The sequence below is a fragment of the Anthonomus grandis genome, chromosome 19 (genome assembly GCF_022605725.1).
Source record: "Anthonomus grandis grandis chromosome 19, icAntGran1.3, whole genome shotgun sequence".
Taxonomy (NCBI): Eukaryota; Metazoa; Arthropoda; class Insecta; order Coleoptera; family Curculionidae; genus Anthonomus; species Anthonomus grandis.
The window spans coordinates 10062314-10084497 of NC_065564.1; the positions used below are offsets into that span (position 1 = coordinate 10062314).

The window sequence follows — 22184 nt, forward strand, 5'->3', positions numbered from 1 at the left end:
TGCTGAAATAGATGATATTGATGCGGTTGAAAATGGCGAAGAATCGAAGTATATATATAGACTGTATTATTTATATAGGCAAGGAAGGGTTCTTTTTAAAAAAATTATTATTAATTTTCAAATAAAATGTTTCAACCGAACCATAGAGCACCAAGATTAAAAAATGGCACCTAACTTATTTTAAATTGTATACAATTTTTCCATATTTTTGGTGAAATTAGGAGAACACTTTGACGAAATATGTGATGATAAAAATGGCGACAAAAGACCGCGGATTTCCCTTCTAGTGCGCAAACCCTTGATAGTCCCTTTCGATGTCGCGTCGGCGCAAGCTTGATTTTGTATGGTTAATGTAAATTTGAAATTGTTGCGTATATAAGGATGGTATCTGATATAAAAAAAACTTAGGTAAAAAAATTAATATTTTATTGTTCGAATGTGGCTTTATAATATACTAATATAAAATAAAATTATACATCTGTAATATTATAATAAGTTATGTTTAAACCTATATATTTTAATATCATATTCATGGTCATTCGGTATTTTGAAACATTTGTTTTATCATCTCAGATACAAATGTTTGTAGAAGTCCTTCTCTTTGTTTCCCAACGTCGATAACCTCTTCATGGTTTGGTTTTTGATTTGTTTCATAACTTATCACACATTTGTTGGTAATTAGGCTAAAGGCAAATACTATCATATCACAATGATTCGCAGTAACAACTTCATGTACGGTTGACATGCCAACAGCATCCGCACCTAAAAAGAAATGGTTAAAGAGTAAAACAAATTGTGAATGCACATTTTTTTTTTAATAATATTTTATTTCTTATGATATCATTGTATTTGGAGACAGTAACTTTTTTGTGGTTTAAAAGCAGCATATCAAATGATATGTGTAAATACACGTGTTACAATACTAGGTTTTCCTATTTAATTAATAAGTATACTAATAAATTTTGCAAATTTAACTCATAAAAAATTAGTATAAAAGTATATGGAACATATGAAAATTATACCAAAAAAATCCAACCAAATGCAAAGAATGGCGGTTTATTAAAAAAAACTAAAAGTTAACTTTTTCCTTTTTAGAGACTGTATATAATGCTACTAAATTAAATTACTAGTTGGCAATCTTCTCAAATATCTGATGTGGACAAACTTAAAATTTAAACGTTCAAAATTTTACAAGATTCTCCTAAAATAATTTAAGTTAATCAAAAATTAAAATAGGTGTATATGGATGATAAAGCGATCTGAAATATGTTAATAATCGCCACCGAATTCTTAGTCAAAAGGCCTAGGGCGTGCGTTATACATGTATATAGCGATATTATACGTTATAATATATTTATTGGAGCAAAATTCTACAACAGCTAAGAGGAGATATAAATGAAGTCGACAAAAATAAATTCAAAGAGAGAATATAGGCAGATAAAGGTTTCCTTATAGGAAAAAATTATAATTAAATATTGTATGGTCTGTTGAAAGAAAAACTTATATAATTATATCAAAAACGGTTAGACTTAGATATAAGACAATATACACAATAAGATTTATAACAAATTTCAAACTCATCTTCAGATCTAAAAAATTTTTCTACTTTTGGTGAAATTTTGTGTAAATGAATAGACCTTTTTGATATGACTATCTAATCATAATGTACAGGGTGTCCCAAATTCGAGAGTGACCATTGGAATCTCGGAAACCGTAAGAGTTACGGGATCGGTTAAATGGAGGCAAAGTTGCGCAATTTGGAGCTTAATAATATGACGTTTAAAAAAATTTTAAATTCCGGATACTTCCGGAGATATCCAAAAAGAACCGAAATTTGTCAAAAATCGTTTTTTCTTCTACCGACTTTATTTAAAGAGATATCGGAAAACTAAAAACAGTTTTTTATTGCTACTTTTAATGTCCTACAACAGGATGCAAAAAAAAAATTAATCCGACGTTTCATTTTTTTTTTCGATCATCATCAACTTTATTTTTTCTAATTGGCGCCATAATGGATTTTCTCATTTTTAAAACGTATTTTTAATTGCCTTTAAAATGAGGTATCACACTTTTAACCGACCCTGTAACTCTTACGGTTTCCGAGATCCCAATGGTCACCTTCGAATCTGGGACACCCTGTACAGGGCAATCAAGTACAATGCAGTAATTTTATTATTGTCTGTTGCATTTTCTTTTAAACTGAAACTACAGGTTTACTTAATCATATTTAAAATTCATGCAATAACTTGTGATTTTTTAAAAGTTTAATATAATATAATTTTACCTATTACCGTGCGTAAAATACTCACATTACACACTTCTCAGGGCTTATAAAGTTTTACTTTTTACGCACTAGTACTTAAAGTAATTTGGTATTTTTATTATTTTTTTTATGTTTTCTTCAGTAGTAGAAAAAATTTTGTATGCTACACCTGTGTAAAACTCCCTTTTTTTAAGCATAAGTCGTAGGCGAATGCAACATAAAAAATTAAATTATGTCAAGCCTAAAAAAGTTATGGAGTTTTTTAGGCCTAGCTAATTTTAAAGATCCAGTATTAATAATTAGAGACAACACGTACATTTCAACTTAAAATTATACAGTCAGTTGAAATTATAAATAATAAATATATTTTATAGTAATAAATTAATAAATATTTAGTTTGTTTGTTAGTTTGTTAGTCTGCCTTAAATAAAAACAGACCATAATAATAGTTGTTTTGTTTTTGTCTTGTCGTTGGTTATTTGATAACCAAGCTGCTAAATGAATTAATAAACAACAAAACATACCCAACATTTTTAACATCTTTAATTCAGCAACTGTTTCAAAATTTGGACCGCCAAGACAAGTATAAACCCCTTCGTGGACATTTTTTCCTAAACCGATATCGTCAGCCACCTTTTTTGCCAACTTAACAACGTCTTGATTATAGGCTTGATTCATAGGCGGAAATCTGGGTCCAAATCTTTCATCGTTAGGTCCTTGTAGGGGATTATTACCCGCAAAACCCATTATATTAATATGGTCCTTCATCAACATAATGTCACCAACTTTAAACTCATCGCTTAGGCCTCCTGCAGCATTTGTTATAATAAGGTGAGAAACGCCTAAAAAAATATATTTTTGTTAATTTAATCATTTATTTATTGAAATGTTTATTTATATATTGATCAATTCGGAAGTGGGGTTAATACGAACATTAATAGAGTTTAATTAATTATTAATATGGTATTTTGTACATGGTAGTATTAATGTAATTACATTAATACTACCATATATATGCGAAAAGGTGATAGATAATAGGCTAAATGGTGACCGTAAAAATTTGCGTCGGATAGATGGCCAACCGCTCAGAATGCGTAAATATAATTTTACAGGCAGGTTGCGAGTACAACTCGGTACCTTAGGTCAACCCTCCATATTAATTATTGTAGAATAAGCTGTTGTCAACAAATATATCTGATAAATTTTAATTTTCATAGTATTGCCTTATATTATTTGTTTTTATTTAGACTTTGCTTAGTTTAGATTAATTGAGACCTAATAATAATTCTTGATTTTATACGTAGAGACTATTTTTTCTGTTTTTTAAGCTTACTGGAAAAGATAAAAATATAAAAGAGTCTAAAATTACAATAATATGAGATACAATTAAAATCAAGTAAAATGCAATAACAATTACTTATAACCTAGTGATTTAGTTTATCATGAAAACTTGAAAATGTGTGAGTCTGCTAAAGGTTGTATTGTTTGGAATATGTTAGAGCAGGATCCTAAAACAGGTAAAATTTAAAAAATCCCGATGGAAGAAAAATTCTGCTCATATTAGTTTTCCAATTTGCTTTGAATATTTTTTAAAAATGTACCTTTTCGTAAGGATAAAAAAATTAAGGAGTTGGGTGTATATCTATATTGTTTATTTGCCAGTTTTTAAAACAACATAAATAAGTATTTACACTCATAAAGAGGCTAGATATCTTTTACCTTTCACGTAGCTTATTAACTACGAGTACTAACAGTAAAGTACGATATTTGAACCACCAACCATACAAAAATTAGGCCTAGCCGAGCCACACTAATTCAACATTAAATAAGGCAATGAGTATTTTCCCCCTTAATAAACTGAGCACATCTTACCCAATCCTATTTATCCAGCAAGATGCTTATTTTATCTGCTTGACGTAGTTCATTTATTTAAATGTATTTTTAATAATTAGAAAAATACTGCCTTTTCATTTATAAAGAAATGGCATGATCCATCATCTAGAGACAGACAAAATATTAAATTAACCTTATAATAAAATCTCTAGGCTCTCTAAAGCTCTTTGGTAGTACATTACAACCATTTCAACAAGTTAGTGCATACTTTCTAAGTCTTGGTGGAAGATAATTAATGGAAAAACCTCCCTTAAGTTAAAACATTTATTAAATAAAGTACCAAGAACACTTAGCCATAACAATATTACCAGCCTCTAATCATGATCGTAATTTGCTTAAATACGTAAAATGTTAAATGGGCTATATTCTTGGATTTCATCTAATTTTCTAATTTTTTAAATTTCCTATCATAACGTACAAACACTGTACTACGTTATACTATTTACGGACTCCTTCAAGTTGAATATTGTTTGACTGAGTTATTAGGTAAATTTCAAGCACATCTATTGGTATAGTCTTTTGGATAATATAGGAAATTCGCTGGAAGTCAATACCATATCTCAGTTTGCCAGTTATTTGAATAAGAACAGAGGCTTAGGCTATATTGTCACTTGAATATAAACATTATGGAGATATTAACATAAACACATAGAGCTGCCCGATTGTGAGACCCTGATTGAAAATACATATTATTATGAAAATGTAAATACGTAAATTATTCTTCTAGCTTTTGTACTATTATATTCATATTTGATAGTTAACAGTTGATTCGTAGGGTTTATTTAGGGTTCTACTTACGTTTGGTTTAATATTTTCGCCATAGTGTCTAGTTTTTAATTAATTAAAAGAGGGTTAAAAAGCACATCTCCAATTTTAACGTATCCGATACCTGGACAAAGACATTTTATTTTAGATACAGATGCAAGCAATGTTGGAATTGGAGCTCTCCTATCACAGAAATATGACGATGGCGAGCAAGTGATAACTTATTTTAGTAAAATGCTATCAAAGCCAGAAAGAAACTATTGTGTCATCAGACGAGAGTTATTGGCAGCAGTAAAAGCTATTGAACATTTCCATAAATATTTATATGAAAATCCTCTTCTCTGAAAAGGCTGTTGCACTTCAAAAACCCTGAAGGACAAATAGCAATGTGGCTTCAGCGATTACAATCACGTTACGATAGAACATAGAGAAGACCCTGCATTGAAACATGTCAATATTGTCTTAAAAAGGAATCAAAACAGCATTCAGAGATACTTACTTATAATCGTATTGGCCTTAACAGTCCTGAAGAGTGGGACGCAATTAGTTTAATTCAGGATCAGTTTGATGACCCAGTATTTGGTCTTATTTACAAACTGAAGTCTCGGGAAATTTCAAAACCAGAATGGAAAGAATCTCCAAAACTAAAAGCTTATTGGTCTCAATGGAATTTGTTGGTTATACAAGATGCATTGTTTAAAACTGTCAGTCTGTCAAATCTGACAGTCCTTCCTCCAAAGCGGATTCCAGAAGTTCTTAAAGCTGTCCATGGCGGTGTTGGTGGAGGACATTTTGGAGGTAGTTACTGTTACATATACATATATTGGCCATTTAAATACATTTGCAATAACTATGGTTATTTCCTAAACGGATCAAAATTTTATAATTATTGAAACCTATAGAATTATGGTTGATTTTTCTATGGAGATTACACTTTCTTATAAGCCCAAACCCTGTTTGCTTTCTACTTTTATAACCACTATTCTAAGACTTTGATAAATGTATTAAATTATATTAAAATATTTCAAATTTGAATACATTAAGTTAAAGTGTTATGACCTCAAAAGAAAAACTGTAACAAACTGCAAGGCTTGGTAATTAATTTTTTTCCTGTAGAAGGGTGAACTATCCCGAAATGGTTATTCTGTTAGTCCTGCAACAAAAACAATTATTGAGGAACTGATAAAAACGACTTTTAAACTTTGGTATTGAAAACCCTGGAAGTATTTGGTAAGAAATTGCGTCATTTAGATTTCACTTAGATATGCCATTGGATAACATATTACAAAAGGAAAATTGGTGAAATACCAAATATTTCTTTAAATTTTACTGCAAAGATGTAGAGCAGATAGCTCAATTAGATATTATTGATTCAAATGGCTATAAAATATTTTAACTACTTTCTCTTGTTAATGGTAGCTCAATTTATATTGATCATCTATGTTATATTTGATACTAAATAAAAGGTTTATTTGACATATTTTCTGTCTTTAATAAGCCAGTAGATTACAAACACATCTCACAAAGGTCAAACATTTGCACAAAAACAAACTATAAATTTTTGTCCCAAGATAAAAAAACATTTATAAAAGTCTTGCCGAAGTCAAAGTTTACTGAATAAAATATTTAGTATTTTATTCAGTAAACTGTTATGAAGCCGAAGTTTAATCCTTTATTTTAAGATCTTGCCAGCTAATCATCTAGCGGGCGCGAAACAAGAAGTATGAGTAAAACAAGCCGAATATAGCGCACATACACTTCAATGTATTTAAATGTTCTTATTTTTACTAGTATTTATATTACGAAAAGTAGGTAAATCATATATCTGCATAAAGGCATAGAAAATATGCGAAACAAAATACAACAAACGCGAAAATAACGGAGAGGACAGGCCTACATTCTTGAAATACCTTATGTAAATTATATCTAGGTTTATTGTAGTTATACTTACCCAATAGTTTCATGACCCTAATTGGCATACAACATTTCCATAATGGGTAACCTTCATAGTAATGAAATCGGCCCTTCATACAAATGGTAGGTTGACCCGATAAATGTCCAAATACCAATGAACCTGCGTGGCCTTTGACAGTACTTTGTGGAAAATGTGGAATTGTGCTGTAGGGAATTTCAATGGGATCCACTAAACATTCTGCCAAAGATCCTGAAATAGCACCAAGTGAATTGAAAATTTAAATGAAAATTGGGAAAATAAAATTTGAGCATAATTTTTAATTTTAATTTTTTTTAACTTATTTTGGTTTAACCAAAGGCAAACAATCAGTTTCAAATCTAAGCAAAAATTCAAAAAAGAAACATCAGTTTTGTAGGCACATAATTACTGGATTAATGAAAAAAGAGTAATCAGCCTTAAGCTAGGTTTACAAGGAGAAGCTACAGAAATACTGAGAATGGTGTTATTTAAGGATCAGCTTAACTACGACGTAATGTACCCTAAAGATGAGATATAGCGAGGTCGTCTACAATAAGTATACCAGGCCTAATTAAAAAGAAGACAACACCATTTTCTCGATTAGTAAATCTGGCTCAACTTTCCTCCCCAACGGAGATTCCCATGCAAATCTCTTTATTGACGGAGTAAGAGATCCCAGATATTAACCACGCCTCAAGGATGACTCTATAAAAATATCTTAGAAACTTTGGTTCATTGACAGAAAAAACAAAAAAATTTCGACTTCATGAGTTGCAAGCTGGCTAGGCCAAGCTCCACTCTCTACTGAGATTTTTTTTTCGAGAGAATGGTGAATTTGAAAGGTCTTTTGATTGTGGTCATTTGATTAACACTTGCAACCCGATGAGAACACTGGCTTATGTTCTAAAGTATTGGCAGCCATGAAGAATGTGGATTGAATTCGCTTACATAAGGTCAGGTCAGCAAATTGTGAAAAAGCGGCTACAAGAGTGTCACTTTACAATTGAATATAGAAAAGCCGAATATTGGCGAATATATAAATTGAAATGATAAGAGGTGTGTCACGATCACCCTGATGACCCAGTTTTATCCTCTTTCTGAATTTGTGACATATCTTCAGAATTAAAACTTTATTGATTATAGAAGAAGCACTGTTAAAAAAAATCTAAAAGAACGTAGTAGAAAAAGAAAACAGATATCTGCATGTTTTTCTTTTCAGCGATTGTTCCAGATATTCTTGAAACTTATCATGGCAGTGACGGCGCAGGACATTTTAGAGTAAAAATGTTGGCAAAAGTATGAGATAAGTTTTATGGATTAGGAAAAATTACTATCTGAAAATTGGGGTACTTTGAGCCTGAGGTTTATCCCATTCCAAAATAAAAAGGAATAGCTGAAGTGCTGTTTCAGACGTGAATATGCTGGTTTCCAAAGGACCTTTAGACCAAGAAAGGAATTTCGAGTTAAAAATATTTCAACAAGTATACCAGTTATCGGGAGCTATTAAGTCTCGTATAAATCTCTACACCCTCATTTTGATAGAATAGTCGAGAGATTAATTTGCACTTTTAAAACCGATTTAAGAATTGCGGTAAACTTTAAGCAAACTAACTGGGACATCTGTCAATCATTCCTAAGTATGTAGAACTCTTCTACTATCGTATAGAGGTTCTACCAGTCTAGTGGAAAAAAGTTCGACAAAAAGGCCAATTCTACCGGTTTTAATCCTGGGGCAGACCCTATTTACATAAATTATTCTATATATATATATATATATATATATATATATATTTAGCTTTAATTCTCGACACCGATAACCTAGTCTGCTGTCGCAAAGGTGCCGCTGGCGGAGCTTTTCTGAGGTACCGCAAAATAGATTATTTATAGAGGTAATAAACAAACGTAACAAACAGCTAGAGAACGAACCAAATCGGATGGTATTTTGTAAATAAATGAGGAAACATATCAACAGCGGTGAAATATTCATAGAAAATATTTTATTCAAAATCCTGGTAGTTGAGGTAGCATTTCTAAATTATTCCATAGGTTTTGTTGTTTATCTAGGAAACAATTAAATTTAGACAGTCAACGAAAGTCACGTGACAGTATTGTAAACTGATGATGACAATAAAAAGAGTGTGTCCTTGACATAAAAGATTATTTCTGGGAAAAGTATGTTCGAGGCTAGTGTGTGTTCCTGAGCTTCGTGATAATATTTTTTTCTTAATTTCTTTTTCTTTATATACATTACAATGTATTTGTTGTAGTAGGTTACTCTACGGAAAAAACTTTGTATATATCAACAAGACGGTTCTCCTACTCACATTTCAAACATGGTTGGCAACTTGTTACAAGCTACCTTCACTGACCGCATTATTAGCACAAAGGACATATTTAAATTTTAATGTGGTCCTAGATCGTCAGATTTATCTCAAAATGATTTTTTCCTTTGGAGATATATCACGAAGAAAATTTATAGGTTCAGTCATAAGTGAGCCTCAAATTTAAATGAACTTCTTACCAAGGTACGTGAAGCACTGAATAATATTTTAATCACATTATGGAAGAAGACGCGTGGAGAGTTCTACAACCGGCTGGGATTGTAGTAGAAGGGAACAAGGCGGTAGCATTTTTGAACCTCTAATTAAAGAATATATCTTTGTATAAGTTTGTTGATGAGAAAATAGTAGTATTGTTTTGCTCAATCCACAATAAAAAATTTTTGTAAAAACATAAATGTGCACATAATATGGCATATAGCAGTTCCGCATAATTATTTCCGAACTAGCGGCGCCATATCTGTCAAGCGATATGCGTGAATTAATTCGAGACTCCGCCTCGGACCTAAATGACCATAGTCTAAATAGTCCTTTAAATTACCCTACAGCTTTATTAATAATATCAAAGATATGTGTATATTTACCTAATCCTGATCCACAAATAATTCCAACTTTTGGAGTAAAAGGAACTCGTTTTTGTAAATACTGGACGGTTTCTTGAAGCATATCATATGTATACCTAAAAGTTAAATAAGAATTATTATTGAGTTAAATTTTGAATTCGAGCTATAATAAAAAAATATCAGTAGAATGCTAATAAGTTATATTGTATAAATTTTAAATAAAGATATTTGAAGAACGAAACGAATGAAGATTCCTTCGAGACAATAAAATACAAATTAACAGATTATCGTTAATTTGTATTCGATATTGTATTTGTAATGATTATCGACAACAGACCCAAATAGAACTAAAAATCTAATTTCTTCTACACGGCGGGAACACGATAATTTCTTTGCTCTTAGAGTAAAACAAAATAAAATGAGCATGTATAAACATATCTCATAATTATGCTGCTGATATCTTAAAAAACTGCAGTTTTTTATGTATTCAGTTGCTTTCTGACACTTCTAAAAACAATACTGTTGTTGCAAGATAACTAAAGATCAAGTAGCTATCGCAGCTTTCTTGGACATAGAGGGAACATTGAACAATATTCTTCCAACCTCACTTTATATGAATGTCCACTGGCAAGATGGGTCAACTTATATATCTGTGACTTGATCAATGTGAGATAAAAGAACTTCTGTGGTCTTTACTAGTCGGTAACATGCTAACCTGCCTGTTGTGCTTAAGTGCCTATTGACTCAGACCCCTCCTATCAAAAGGTAAAACTATATCACTGAACAAGAATTAGAAATCGAAGTGTTTTTTAAGTGAAGAGTTTTGTAAAGTGTTTTAGTCGTTTGATATAATATACATTACATATATTATACAAAAATATACATTTTGTTTGACTCATTGATTTAGTGTTTCTGGAGAAATCCAAGAGATAAAAAAATTATAAGTAATTTTTAATATTTAATTTTATTTATTTTGATAATGAAATTTTAAAATATTCATAATAAACGGTTAAGTCAACTTGTATTTTCTTATTCAATAAATATTTCTTTTATCTCGTAATTTAAATATTTCTTTATTTTCGATTTTAGTAAAAATGAAAGGATATCGAAAAGAAGAATCGAGCTCAGAGTAACTAATTATAAATTCATCACAACAATATAGATTTTACTTTAACACTACACCGTTTACACTTTTAGGATTTTTAGTTTAACTTATGCTTAGACCTACTTTAACCTTAGTAAAGTATAAGTATATTCATAAGATATGATGAACGTTGGAAATTGTTAAACCTCTAAGAATGACATCAAAGATACACAATAAGGATATATCCTGAAAATGCTATTTATAGCCGGATATTGTTAGATTAAATATTATAATATATTATATAATTATAATATATTAACTTTTAATACAGTTTTGTAGAATACTATATAGATTTGATTGGGGTTGTTTGTATTTGTTTCATAAGTAGCTAGTATATTATAACAGTTAGGATCAAATTATTAACATTATGTTTTTTAAGTTGCCATCTTTACCGAATGAGCAATTGGGGCTACGAAGGATTTGCAATTTGTGTAAGTGATAAATGCGAGTAGCCCGCTGTACAGTTCTTATTTGAAAAAATAATAATAGCTCTTATGTCCTGATACTATAAAAAATCATCTATAAAATTTCCTACTAAAACCAGCATTCTTGTAATGCCTGTCTTTAATTTCCTCTCCATCTAGTTTTCCATTTTTCCCAGTATTTAATTTTAATCTCTTAGGCCTTCAAGCTTTCAGAATTCGAATCAGAGTTTAAAATTTCAGAATTCTCCCAGAATTTTTATATTATTCTTTCTGCTTACTTGCAACTTTATTTCTTTCTTCTTTAGCATGACCTAATTTCCAGGCAATTTTAATTTTAAAGTTTCTGACTCCTTTTTTTATTAATTTATTTATCGGAATATATGTGATCAAATTTTGCGAGATTGGTATTTTTATAGTCTAGAAATTTCAAGTATGCATCCTCATCTCTCTTATACCCATATTTATATGAATGGGATTTTGGACATTTAGTATGTTCTATTGTACACATAACATGATAGCCTTGGATGTTTATCTATTTTCTCTCTATAGTTTTTTCTCTGTTTAGGTTCCTTATATGCAATTTGAGTATATGTTGGTACTGATTTTTGAGAGTAGCCTCATCTTCCTAATCTTTATTTTAGCTTTTCTTGAACAATATTAATACAAATTCATAAATCAAAACAATATTACTTTATGCTTTAGACAATTTTAAAAAAGAAGAAATAAAAAACTCTGGTGTCAGCTCTCACCCAGATGGAGCGTGCATAAATCATTGTTTTTGTGCTGCATGATCAGTTCGAAATTTCGACATTAAAGTTTTTCATGTTTGTCACCTCAATATCAATAAAATGGGAACAATAAAATCGAATGAGCCCCGATACCAACAGAGGTGATTGGAATCCCAGTCATACTAGACACAAGCCGTATGGCGTCTACTGGTTGCATAAAAGATCCCATCCACAAGACTCAGTTCAATCAGGGGAAGAAACTATGGCATAAATGAAGAGCACCAAATCTCGTTTCACAGGTTCTAGAAACTAATTATTAATGAGGATAAAAAGTTTATAGTGTTTAGAACTTTATTTTCTAAATTAAATATCTACAGCGAAAATGGGATGCCAAGAATGCCAAATTAAAAATAATAAAATCAAATGGCGTGGATATAGGGATGACAATGGCAGCCGAAACAAAAAGTAAATCGGCAAAACATAAGTTAAAAAATAGAGTACATCTATCTATCTGAGAATGAATGAAAAGGCTCTATTTGTAATGCATCACAAAATAACGTGTCGCGCCATCTTTCCATCAAGAAGACAACCTCAAAGCAACACGAGCAACAAAAACAACCTTTCATTTAACTATCTTTTCTAAACGGGGATTTTTTATGATGTATATCAATCAGCTGATATATTCGCAGCGGTTTAGGTCGTTACAGGACTATTAAAAAAATAAACCATCATATCTAAATTATCAAGAAATTAAATTTAGACCATATTTAACTATAGACCAAATAAAGAAGACTAACTTCCGAACATATAACAAAAGTTACATTTGAATTAATAATTGAATAAAAATTATTGGGCCTATAATTTTTTCCATTTTTACAGTTTTTAGTGTTTGAATTTTAGGTGAGATTTTTTAGAGTTTATTTAGTTTTGTTTATGTTTATCAAGAGTAGTTTTATTTTGATAAAATCGAGCTGTATCTGTTAATACTATTATGCACTATATTGCTGAGTGTATTTATTTCCAATTACAAGGTATGAAACGTTTTATTACGAAATTAATTATTAGATAATTAGGTCCAAATATTATGCAGTAGGTTCAGACAATGGATGTGCAGACAGATGTGTGTCAGAAAATGGAATGTGCAGACAATGGATCATGAAGTTGTGTTAAAATTTTGCGTAGAATCGGAAAATTAGGTAGTAGAATCGAAAATGATAGTAACTTTCATCTCTACTACTGTTGTGATATCTTACAAATCTATCTTTCTAATAGAGATTTGAAACAGATCTATGATTTTTACTTGGGACACTTTTTGAATTATTGTCTATGAATTATTAAGGGGGTCCAGGACTTTTTTAAGACACGGTATATGGTCTGCTATATATTTTCTTAAGCTGCAACTCAAACTAGAGCTCAAAAACCAAACCCATTTAAGAATATTATCAGTGTTCAAATTGGTCCACATAAGTGTACATTATAGGACGAATACGGGGTTCTAAGTGTCAAATAAAGGTCCATTTGATATCATTTGGACAATTTTTAGAAATTGCATTAGATAGTGGTCCAATGGTTTAGGATATTTTACTTATTTTATTAATAATTACTCGTTGGTTTTTCTGCTGTTCATAAAAATGAAAAATTCTACAATATATTTCTTTACTCTTATACTTACGACTTTATATGAATGCGTTGTTTATTTACGTATACGGACTAAATGGATATCTAATTTAATAAGGGTTTGTATTGTTATCGATATCTATACAATGTCTGAATATATTTTAGGGTAATTCCGATATAATAAAGATTTGCAAAAAGCCTTTGTTGCTTTAAAAGTCTGAATAGTGTTTTTATACTGTGATCTTTTTAGACGAAGCACCTCATATAATTTGAGTAGAACTTCATAGGTAGGTTCGTTTGAACTGTGAATAAAAAACTTCTTTTCACACAATTTTAAATTAATAGATAACTTATTTTTAATAACACTAATAAGTGGAAGAAAAAAGTATATATTTTTCAATCACTGTCTCTCTCCCACTCATTTTAAAAATTTTTGTTTCATGTTTTTTACATTGCCTTTAAAGATGGAAAATTTGAAGGACGTCAACATTTGCCAAATTTTCCCAGGCACACAAAATTCTTACCACATATTATTTTAACTTAATGGAAGAAGTCATCCTCAAACCTGTACCAACATTTTCTTCCGCGATAGACCATTTTTATACAGGCTGAGGATCAATCATTATGCAAAAAGTAGTGCTTAGATGCAAAATATGGCAACGCACACCATAAAAGTACACCTATTTCGTATATTCAAAAGAGTTTCTGGTGCAATGAAATTGGCACATTCAACAATTTTCTCTCGCAACTCCTCTAAATTTGTTGTTAATCGGATGAGCGAGTGATACCTTAATTAAAAGGTAAATGAATTCTTTAATGATTATTTCTCTTAAATTAAAATGTGTTTTCTCTTAACTGTATGCAGCTATTTTTGAGGATATAGAAAAAAAAAAGAATAAACCCATTAATTATTTTATCGGAGAAGTCTTTTGAGCTTTATTTTCATTATTCTCACGCGAGAGTTAATTTAATTTTACATTCCTTAGATGAAAATGGGGTTAAACTTCATGTAATACCTCAATTTAATGGTTATCAATTCTCGTTTCAACATAATACGTTTACAACATCACCCCAACAGAAAAATGAATGTTTTTTAGATTTATCGCTTAAAACTGGTAATGTAAATTCTAACTTTAACATTTGAAAAAAAAAAGTATTAAGTTCTAGTTTTTTTCTTCTTTAGAAATTGCGAGTATATACATTTAAAGTATTAATTTCAATTTAGAATGTCGAATTCTTTTAATCTTATTTAATTCTAAAATGGTGTATTCAACGGTGTATGGTATATCAAAGTAGTGTATGGTATATCAATTTTAGGGAGACAGGACCAATTGCCAACCGAAAATCAATAGCTCGAAATCAATAGATAGTTGAAAGTTAACCTATAGAAATATTTTTGGGCCACGTCAATATGGACCTTACATTAAGCACCAGGCAATTACCATTAGTATGTGGCATAATTCGTACAAGCATTCGCAGAACTTTAAAAATACATAAATTTAACCCCTACAAAATTCTTCTTGTATAACTTCCGAGATTGAATGAAGATAATTTTGATAGATGTTGGAATAGAATTTTACGAGAATATGGCCGATCAAATAATAAATAATCCAAATTTAAAATTTACCATTTGTTTTTGAAAACATAAATGTATAAAACTCAGAGTGAATAAATGAATTGCGTCAGCACCATATCGACGCATAACATGCCCTTACACCAGCTTGCTTCATAATGTTCAGGCGTTTTGAAAAAATCTTTATTATTGCATGGATATAACCTCCTGTGTTATCACTTAGAACACTCATTTTTAAAAACAATAAATTATACAAAAAAATTACATTTTGTGTCTTTTTTCCCTTTTAGTGATAAATGTAGAAAATATTTCGTTATTTTATTGTTATACTTATTAAATACTTATATTACATTTTAATACTTATATTATTTTATACTAATTAAAGTTGTTATTAAACAGAGAATGACTATTAAGTTGTAGTATCACATAAAGTTTAACCCCATTTTTATTTAAGGGATGAAGTTCACTCCTGGATCAGACAAACTATTTTTAATAAAGAACAAAACACTTCTCTTCGTTAAAAAATTAATAATTTTTAATATTTTTTCAAGAATTTTTAACTTTTTTTTCATTATTCTTTATTCCCTATTTTTGCAAAAATGGATATATACAATTAAAATAAAAAGACGCGTTGAAAGGAAAATTCAGTTACCGTTAAAATAATTACTTGACACCTAATCCCACTTTAAGATTTTGAGGTTGAATTGTTTTTTTTTTTTTAATTTTTGTCTTTTCCCCTCAAATTAATAATCGACGGATCCGATCGATTTTTTTTCTAACAATAGCTATATAAAATATCAGCCTTATTTCCTTTTGGTTGACCCGCTCTGTATATAATACTAACAAGCAAAAGGTAGGGGAGTTAGTACGTTATATTCATACAAAAATTTACTTTTAGATTAGGAGAAGATTCACATCTTCAAATTTCATATATCTCACTAAGAAATTACCTGTATAATAATTAACGAAAACTTACCGAAATCCATGCTCCGCGTCAGCATTCTGTTCTAAAATACCATGATTCTTAACACCAGTGCTGCCATTATGAGCGCACCCATTACTTACACCATTATTGTTTCGACTGACCTTAACCGTAGAAGTCATTTTACTGCGATAAAAGTTAATTTGATTAAGTTATTATTTTCAATGGAACACCAGCAGAGTCACTGCGATATATTCAAACAAATTGTTGCTTTTATACTTAAAAAAATAATATGATAATAAAGTAATTAATAACAACAATTAATAACTAAAAATGTAAATATTATAATAATACAGTGGCGTACGTAGGTTTGTGAATAAATTTAGATATATGTAAAATATATATACCGGGTGGTGCGTGTAAATTTTAAGGGAGTCAATTATTGGCCTCCCTGTACATTTTATAGAAAAAATGTAAGATAACTTTTTGAAGAGACCAATCTGGCAAACCCTTGTGCAAAGTTTCAAAAAATTTTAATAAGCGAATCTTGAATTATTTAATTAAATGTAATTGCAAAATTAGCAAATTTTCGGTTCAGGTAAAACCAAACAGGTACCATCCTTTTGTCGCACATCATAGAAACTCGTCTTCTCTCTCTCCAGGTATTTTGTTGAAGTGAAAACGATTGGCGGTATTAAGTTATGCCTTAAAAATCTCTTTAACTTTGGGATAGACTATTGCGGTAATTGTACCTCAATTTGTAAAAATTAACCACGCTCAGGCATAATAACCTTAATACTTTGAGTTTTTTGTCTTCAATCAAGTAAGGCCAAAAGTACTGTTTCCAGATTTGTTTACCTGGATCAACATCTTTATTTATGATGATTTTCTTTCTGTTGATTCTATAGGAAGATATTTTTTTTATAGAATCGATATATATTAACAATATTTCAAATGAGTATTATAAATACTTCTTATCTGAAATGTGGTGAAGTCTCATCATATAGAAGCCACATATTCTGTCTCACATATAAGATCTTCTAATATTTGTTCTGTTGTGTAAATTCTGCACTCCATCTTGAGTAAATGTGGTCTCGTCTGTACACAATTTTCTGTCTGTAACAACATTTCGTAAAATCTTCATTTCTGCCGAGCAGTTCTAAAAGCCACTGACAAAATATACTCTTTTATGATGATCTTCAGGTTGTAGCGCTTGTACTCATTGATAATCGATAATAATACTGTTCATAGTACTTAATCACAATACTGCTTTTTCCGTATTGTCTTACACGCTTTATTATAAAAAACTTCAATTTAAGCTGCAATGGTTGTAGTAAAATGTCTTCTCTATTACAAGGGGAATGTTTTGTTTACAAACATTCCCCTCACCGATTCCCTGTTGTCAGGTTTGTCAGACACATTTTCAAGAGAGGAGATTTTCAGCGATATATCAACATATATAATTAATAGTTAGATGTTGGATTAAAAATAAAAGTAGAAATAGGTATATCTTAATTTAGGAGCAAAAATAACATGTTCCATAAAAAAATTAACATTCTTATTTCTAAAACCGCTTTTAAAAAATTTGAAATGGCAACACCGCAAGCAATAGCTGATGTGATTTTGCGAAATGTCATCTCGTCAAAAGGCGTTGTTTCTTTATTCGGCATTTGTAAAGTTTTGTGTTTTTTCTTTAGTTTTTGGTTGAAAAGGGAAAAAAGTTGAGTCAACTTATGCCGTTTGTGCCGCACCATGGAAAAAAGCCGATCTTTTCACAAGTAAATATCGATACTGTCATCGATACATCATATCAAGGGAGAAATGTCATCATAAGCATAGAATAATAAAAACTTTTTATTATTAAAATTATGAATTCTATAATAACTATAAAACATTTCTATAAAAATTCTTTTTATTCTTGACGACGTCGCTGGTAAAGATTTCTTGTGTCCGTGGAATTAACAATGCGACTAAGCGGCATTGCGATGTTGTTGCCTTTTTCTCAAATATACGTAATATGAATTTTACTTTAAATATTGACTTCTTTATAGTGTATCTAACAGGAATAATAGTATTGTTTTATGCCTGTCAAAATAAGTGACAGATTCTTATGATTTTTTTTTTGCCATTTCTACATAAGCATTAAGCATCATTGCGTCAGAAATGTTGCAAGAAAAAAACTGCCCATATTTCCACGGCAATAGTAAATAATAAAAAAGATTTTTAAAGAAAACTATTCCACATACAACCACATAAACTTTACAACTAGATAACATTTTTATTTTTACAAATTTTTAATCTCTTTTATTATGCAACTTTTATATAGGTGATTTTTGGTATACAAATTCTTTTTGACATAGTTTTCTACAAGCAGTTCAAGTAAATGACTCAACTTTAAAAACACCCTGTATATACAGTCATTTGGCCACCAAAATTTGTTATATTTAAAAATATTTATCGACCCCCAAATTAATAATTATTGGTACTAGAATAATAATTAATTGGTCACCAAAAATTTTCACTATTATTTCGAGAACTAACGGGAAAATCATATTTATATATTACCCATAAAATAATTTACTGCAATACAGAATGCTGCAACAATTAATTGTTATGTGATCACAATGACTTTTAAGTTTTAAAATAAGCGCAGGTTAACAAACAAAACTATAACAGCTGTCGTGGAAAATCATGAATTATGAATGACTATTATATACTGATAGTATATAATATTGAAAACTAGGCGCAGCATAAAAGTAGCCGGTGTAACATCTACAATGTACAGGGTGTCCCATTTTGGGTACTTTTGCGGGGTATCTCCGTTATTTTTAACGTTAGTGTAATGCGGTTTTTGCGACAGTGTGCTACTTTTCCGTGAAAATAACGATGCCGTTAACAAAAATTCCTAAGCCCTCTTAGTTTTTAAGATATAGGCCATTTTTGAAAATTCGACATTTTGGGACTCCCCTTGTATTTCGGTTATTCTTTAACTTATCGAATATGTAAAAAAACAGTTTTATAGATTTTTTTCCGTAGAATGCAGTGGCGTAGATTATTTTTTTAAAATATTTACTGTTTTTGAGTTATAAGCCAAATTTATGTTTTTTTAATGGAACACCCTGTATATATATGCACTAATAAATTTGTCTTCTTTTTACCTTTTCAAAAATATATAATGGTATGCACTTTTTTTTAAGAAACATACAAATAAATTACAATTTTCTAAAATTAAGGACATAAATTTATTAGTAGGCCATGAATAACAATAACAAAGATAAAACATAGACAAATCACTAACAAAGAATTGGATTCATTGCAAATACATTGGATGCAATCAAAATATACATACTGAGACAAAAGCATATTATTAAAAAAAATACACTACAACAGTATAGCTACAATTCTTACAACATAAGCTTGTTTTGTAGCATAAAGCAACAAAACATACAAAACAAAAAACTCTACTGTATTTAAAAAAAGAAAAAAAAATTAAAGGTAATGTTCAAAATAATGACCATTCTCTCGAATGCAAAATTGGCACATTTTTGTGATTCTTTCAATGGCACTAACTAGAACCATTGATCTCCTTCGCAGATTTTGAAAGGCTAAGTTAATTGCCTCTCGAAGTTCGGCAATTCCATCATAACGTGTTTTATACACTTCATTTTGTAGATACCCCCATAAAAAAAATCCAAAATTGAAAGATCTGGGGATCGTGGGGGCCATCTTACAGGTCCATTGGTACCTATCCATCTTTGCGGAAAATTATTCTCAAGAAATTCCCTTACTAGCCTTGAATTATGACTAGGAGCACCATCTTGTTGTAAGTAAATTGCATTATATTGTGCTAGCGGAATATTTTCTAGCAGTTCAGGAATAACTTCCTCAAGGATCTCTAGGTATCTACGTGCTGTAAGACCTCCTTCAAAAATCCGATAAACTATTTTTCTGCCCAAAATAAAACAAGACACTCCAACTCCAAAACGTCCCTGTTGTGCCCTTTCGAACACTAAATACTGATTCTCTGTTTTCCAATTCCTGGTATTGTGACGATTCAAAATACCCGCACTTGAAAAAAAACATTCATCTGACCAAATAACAAGTCTGCCGAACAAATCATTAGCTTCGATTTGTTGTAGATACCACTGGCAAAACAGTGCTCGGCGCTCAGCATCGCCAGGATGCAACTGTTGCGCAATACTAAATTTGTACGGATGATACGTATTTTTTTAGGATCCATTAGTTTTTGACACACCAATATCTTTCTCAAGTTTTCTGCATGAGGACGAAGGTGTTGCTTCAATATATCCCAAAACATCTATTTCTTTTCTTTCCCTATTCTCCTTGTTATAGGTTTTCGGACGCGGGCAAACAAAGGTTCCGTGTTCAACTAAATTTGCTTTTAAGCGAGCAAATATCTAAATAAAGGGTTGTCGCCTCTCTGGATATCTAACAAACACAAACTTATAATTATAATTTAAATTTTAGTACCCATTATCGCTTATTTACCTTTGAAAATATAACGCCGAAGCTTTTTCAGAATTTTCGTTACTTTGTATAAAACATACCAACATATCATATTTTTCGTAATTTTCAGACGCTGCCATTTTTTAAAGAATTTAATTAATAAAGAAAAAAACAAATACTTACAATACAAATATTTGACTTAAGAAACCGTAAAATATAAATATTTGACATTTAGTTGACTTTTGTTTTGTTATCAACAAGAGCGTGGCCTACTAATAAATTTATGTCCTTAATTTTAGAAAATTGTCATTTATTTGTATGTTTCTTAAAAAAAAGTGCATACCATTATATATTTTTGAAAAGGTAAAAAGAAGACAAATTTATTAGTGCATATATAAACAGGGTGTTCCATTAAAAAAAACATAAGTTTGGCTTATAACTCAAAAATAGTTAATATTAAAAAAAAAATCTACGTCACTGCATTCTACGGAAAAAAAATCTATAAAACTGTTTTTTTACATATTCGATAAGTTAAAGAATAACCGAAATACAAGGGGAGTCCCAAAATGTCGAATTTTCAAAAATGGCCTATATCTTAAAAACTAAGACGGCTTTGGAATTTTTGTTAACGGCATCGTTATTTTCACGAAAAAGTAGCACACTGTCGCGAAAACCGCATCACGCTAACATTAAAAATAACGGAGATACCCCGCAATGATAGCAATAAAGTACCCAAAATGGGACACCCTGTACATAATGCGTTTAAGCTTATTAAATAAAAGTACTTTATACTAACTAGGTAACTAGTTCCATCGTCGCGTTGTTAATAAAATAACAATCTTATCTTTAGAAAAAATTATAACATGCGCCAATTAATTGTTAAAACTCGATGAAACTTTACGCAATTATTTTTAAGGCTAACGTCATGAGCATAATCTAAATGTTATTGTGTAAATTTATGTTGTTGTGTACTTGTAATAAATTAGATATAGTTTAAGTATCGGTTTAGGAAAAGTACCAACTTAAGACACTTTTAAATTATAGTATTTTGAAAATATAAATTCTTTAACTATTCCCACAGTTTTTATACCGTTCCTTAGTTAAGTTTATTTTAGGTTCTACTTACGTTTAGATTAATGGTGTTGAATATTCGATACACAAATATTTAATCAACATTAATAGCTTCACCTATATGACCTTGTTTTTAGTACGCTCCATTTGAGAACCAATTTAGGTTATTTTAACGTAGATACTCGTAGTTTGATATTTTTGTGTTCTAAATATTTCTTTCCCATCAGCCAAAACAGTGAAAATGTTCCAAGAATTTCTAAATTATTCTAAGTATCTTTAAAACGAACCAAGCTTCGGAATATTTTAATCAGTTTTGTTGTTTACCTTGAAAACAATTAAACGCAGAGAAGTCTAGATTGGCAAAAATGTTGTAATCTCAATGAAAAGATATTCAATAAAAAAGTGTGCTCCTGAGATAAAAGTATGTTTCTGATATAAATGTATTCCAGACGGAAGCATGTTCCAGAGTTTAAAGTTCTGA

The 22184-nt window shown here is 30.2% G+C and overlaps 1 protein-coding gene across 1 annotated transcript; it reads right to left on the reverse strand.

Moving 5' to 3' along the window:
• Positions 1 to 412: 412 nt before the first annotated feature.
• On the reverse strand, positions 413 to 16421 carry LOC126747547 (purine nucleoside phosphorylase-like). The gene is made up of 5 exons (XM_050456271.1): positions 16220 to 16421; positions 9778 to 9872; positions 6873 to 7085; positions 2788 to 3105; positions 413 to 762 (listed from the first exon to the last, which is right to left on the reverse strand). Exons 1-5 carry the CDS (start codon positions 16345 to 16347, stop codon positions 536 to 538), a joined length of 981 nt encoding a protein of 326 aa, XP_050312228.1. The 5' UTR covers positions 16348 to 16421; the 3' UTR covers positions 413 to 535.
• Between the last annotated feature and the right edge of the window lie 5763 nt (positions 16422 to 22184).

What these genes read in the sequence shown, in the direction of transcription:
- LOC126747547 (XM_050456271.1), bottom strand. Translation starts at nt 16,347, where the DNA reads ATGACTTCTACGGTTAAGGTCAGTCGAAACAATAATGGTGTAAGTAAT. An exon ending in GACGCGGAGCATGGATTTCG is followed by an intron (nt 9,873 to 16,219) that starts GTAAGTTTTCGT and finishes TTTAACTTTTAG; the next exon opens with GTATACATATGATATGCTTC. An exon ending in AAAGATGTTAAAAATGTTGG is followed by an intron (nt 763 to 2,787) that starts GTATGTTTTGTT and finishes ATTTCTTTTTAG; the next exon opens with GTGCGGATGCTGTTGGCATG.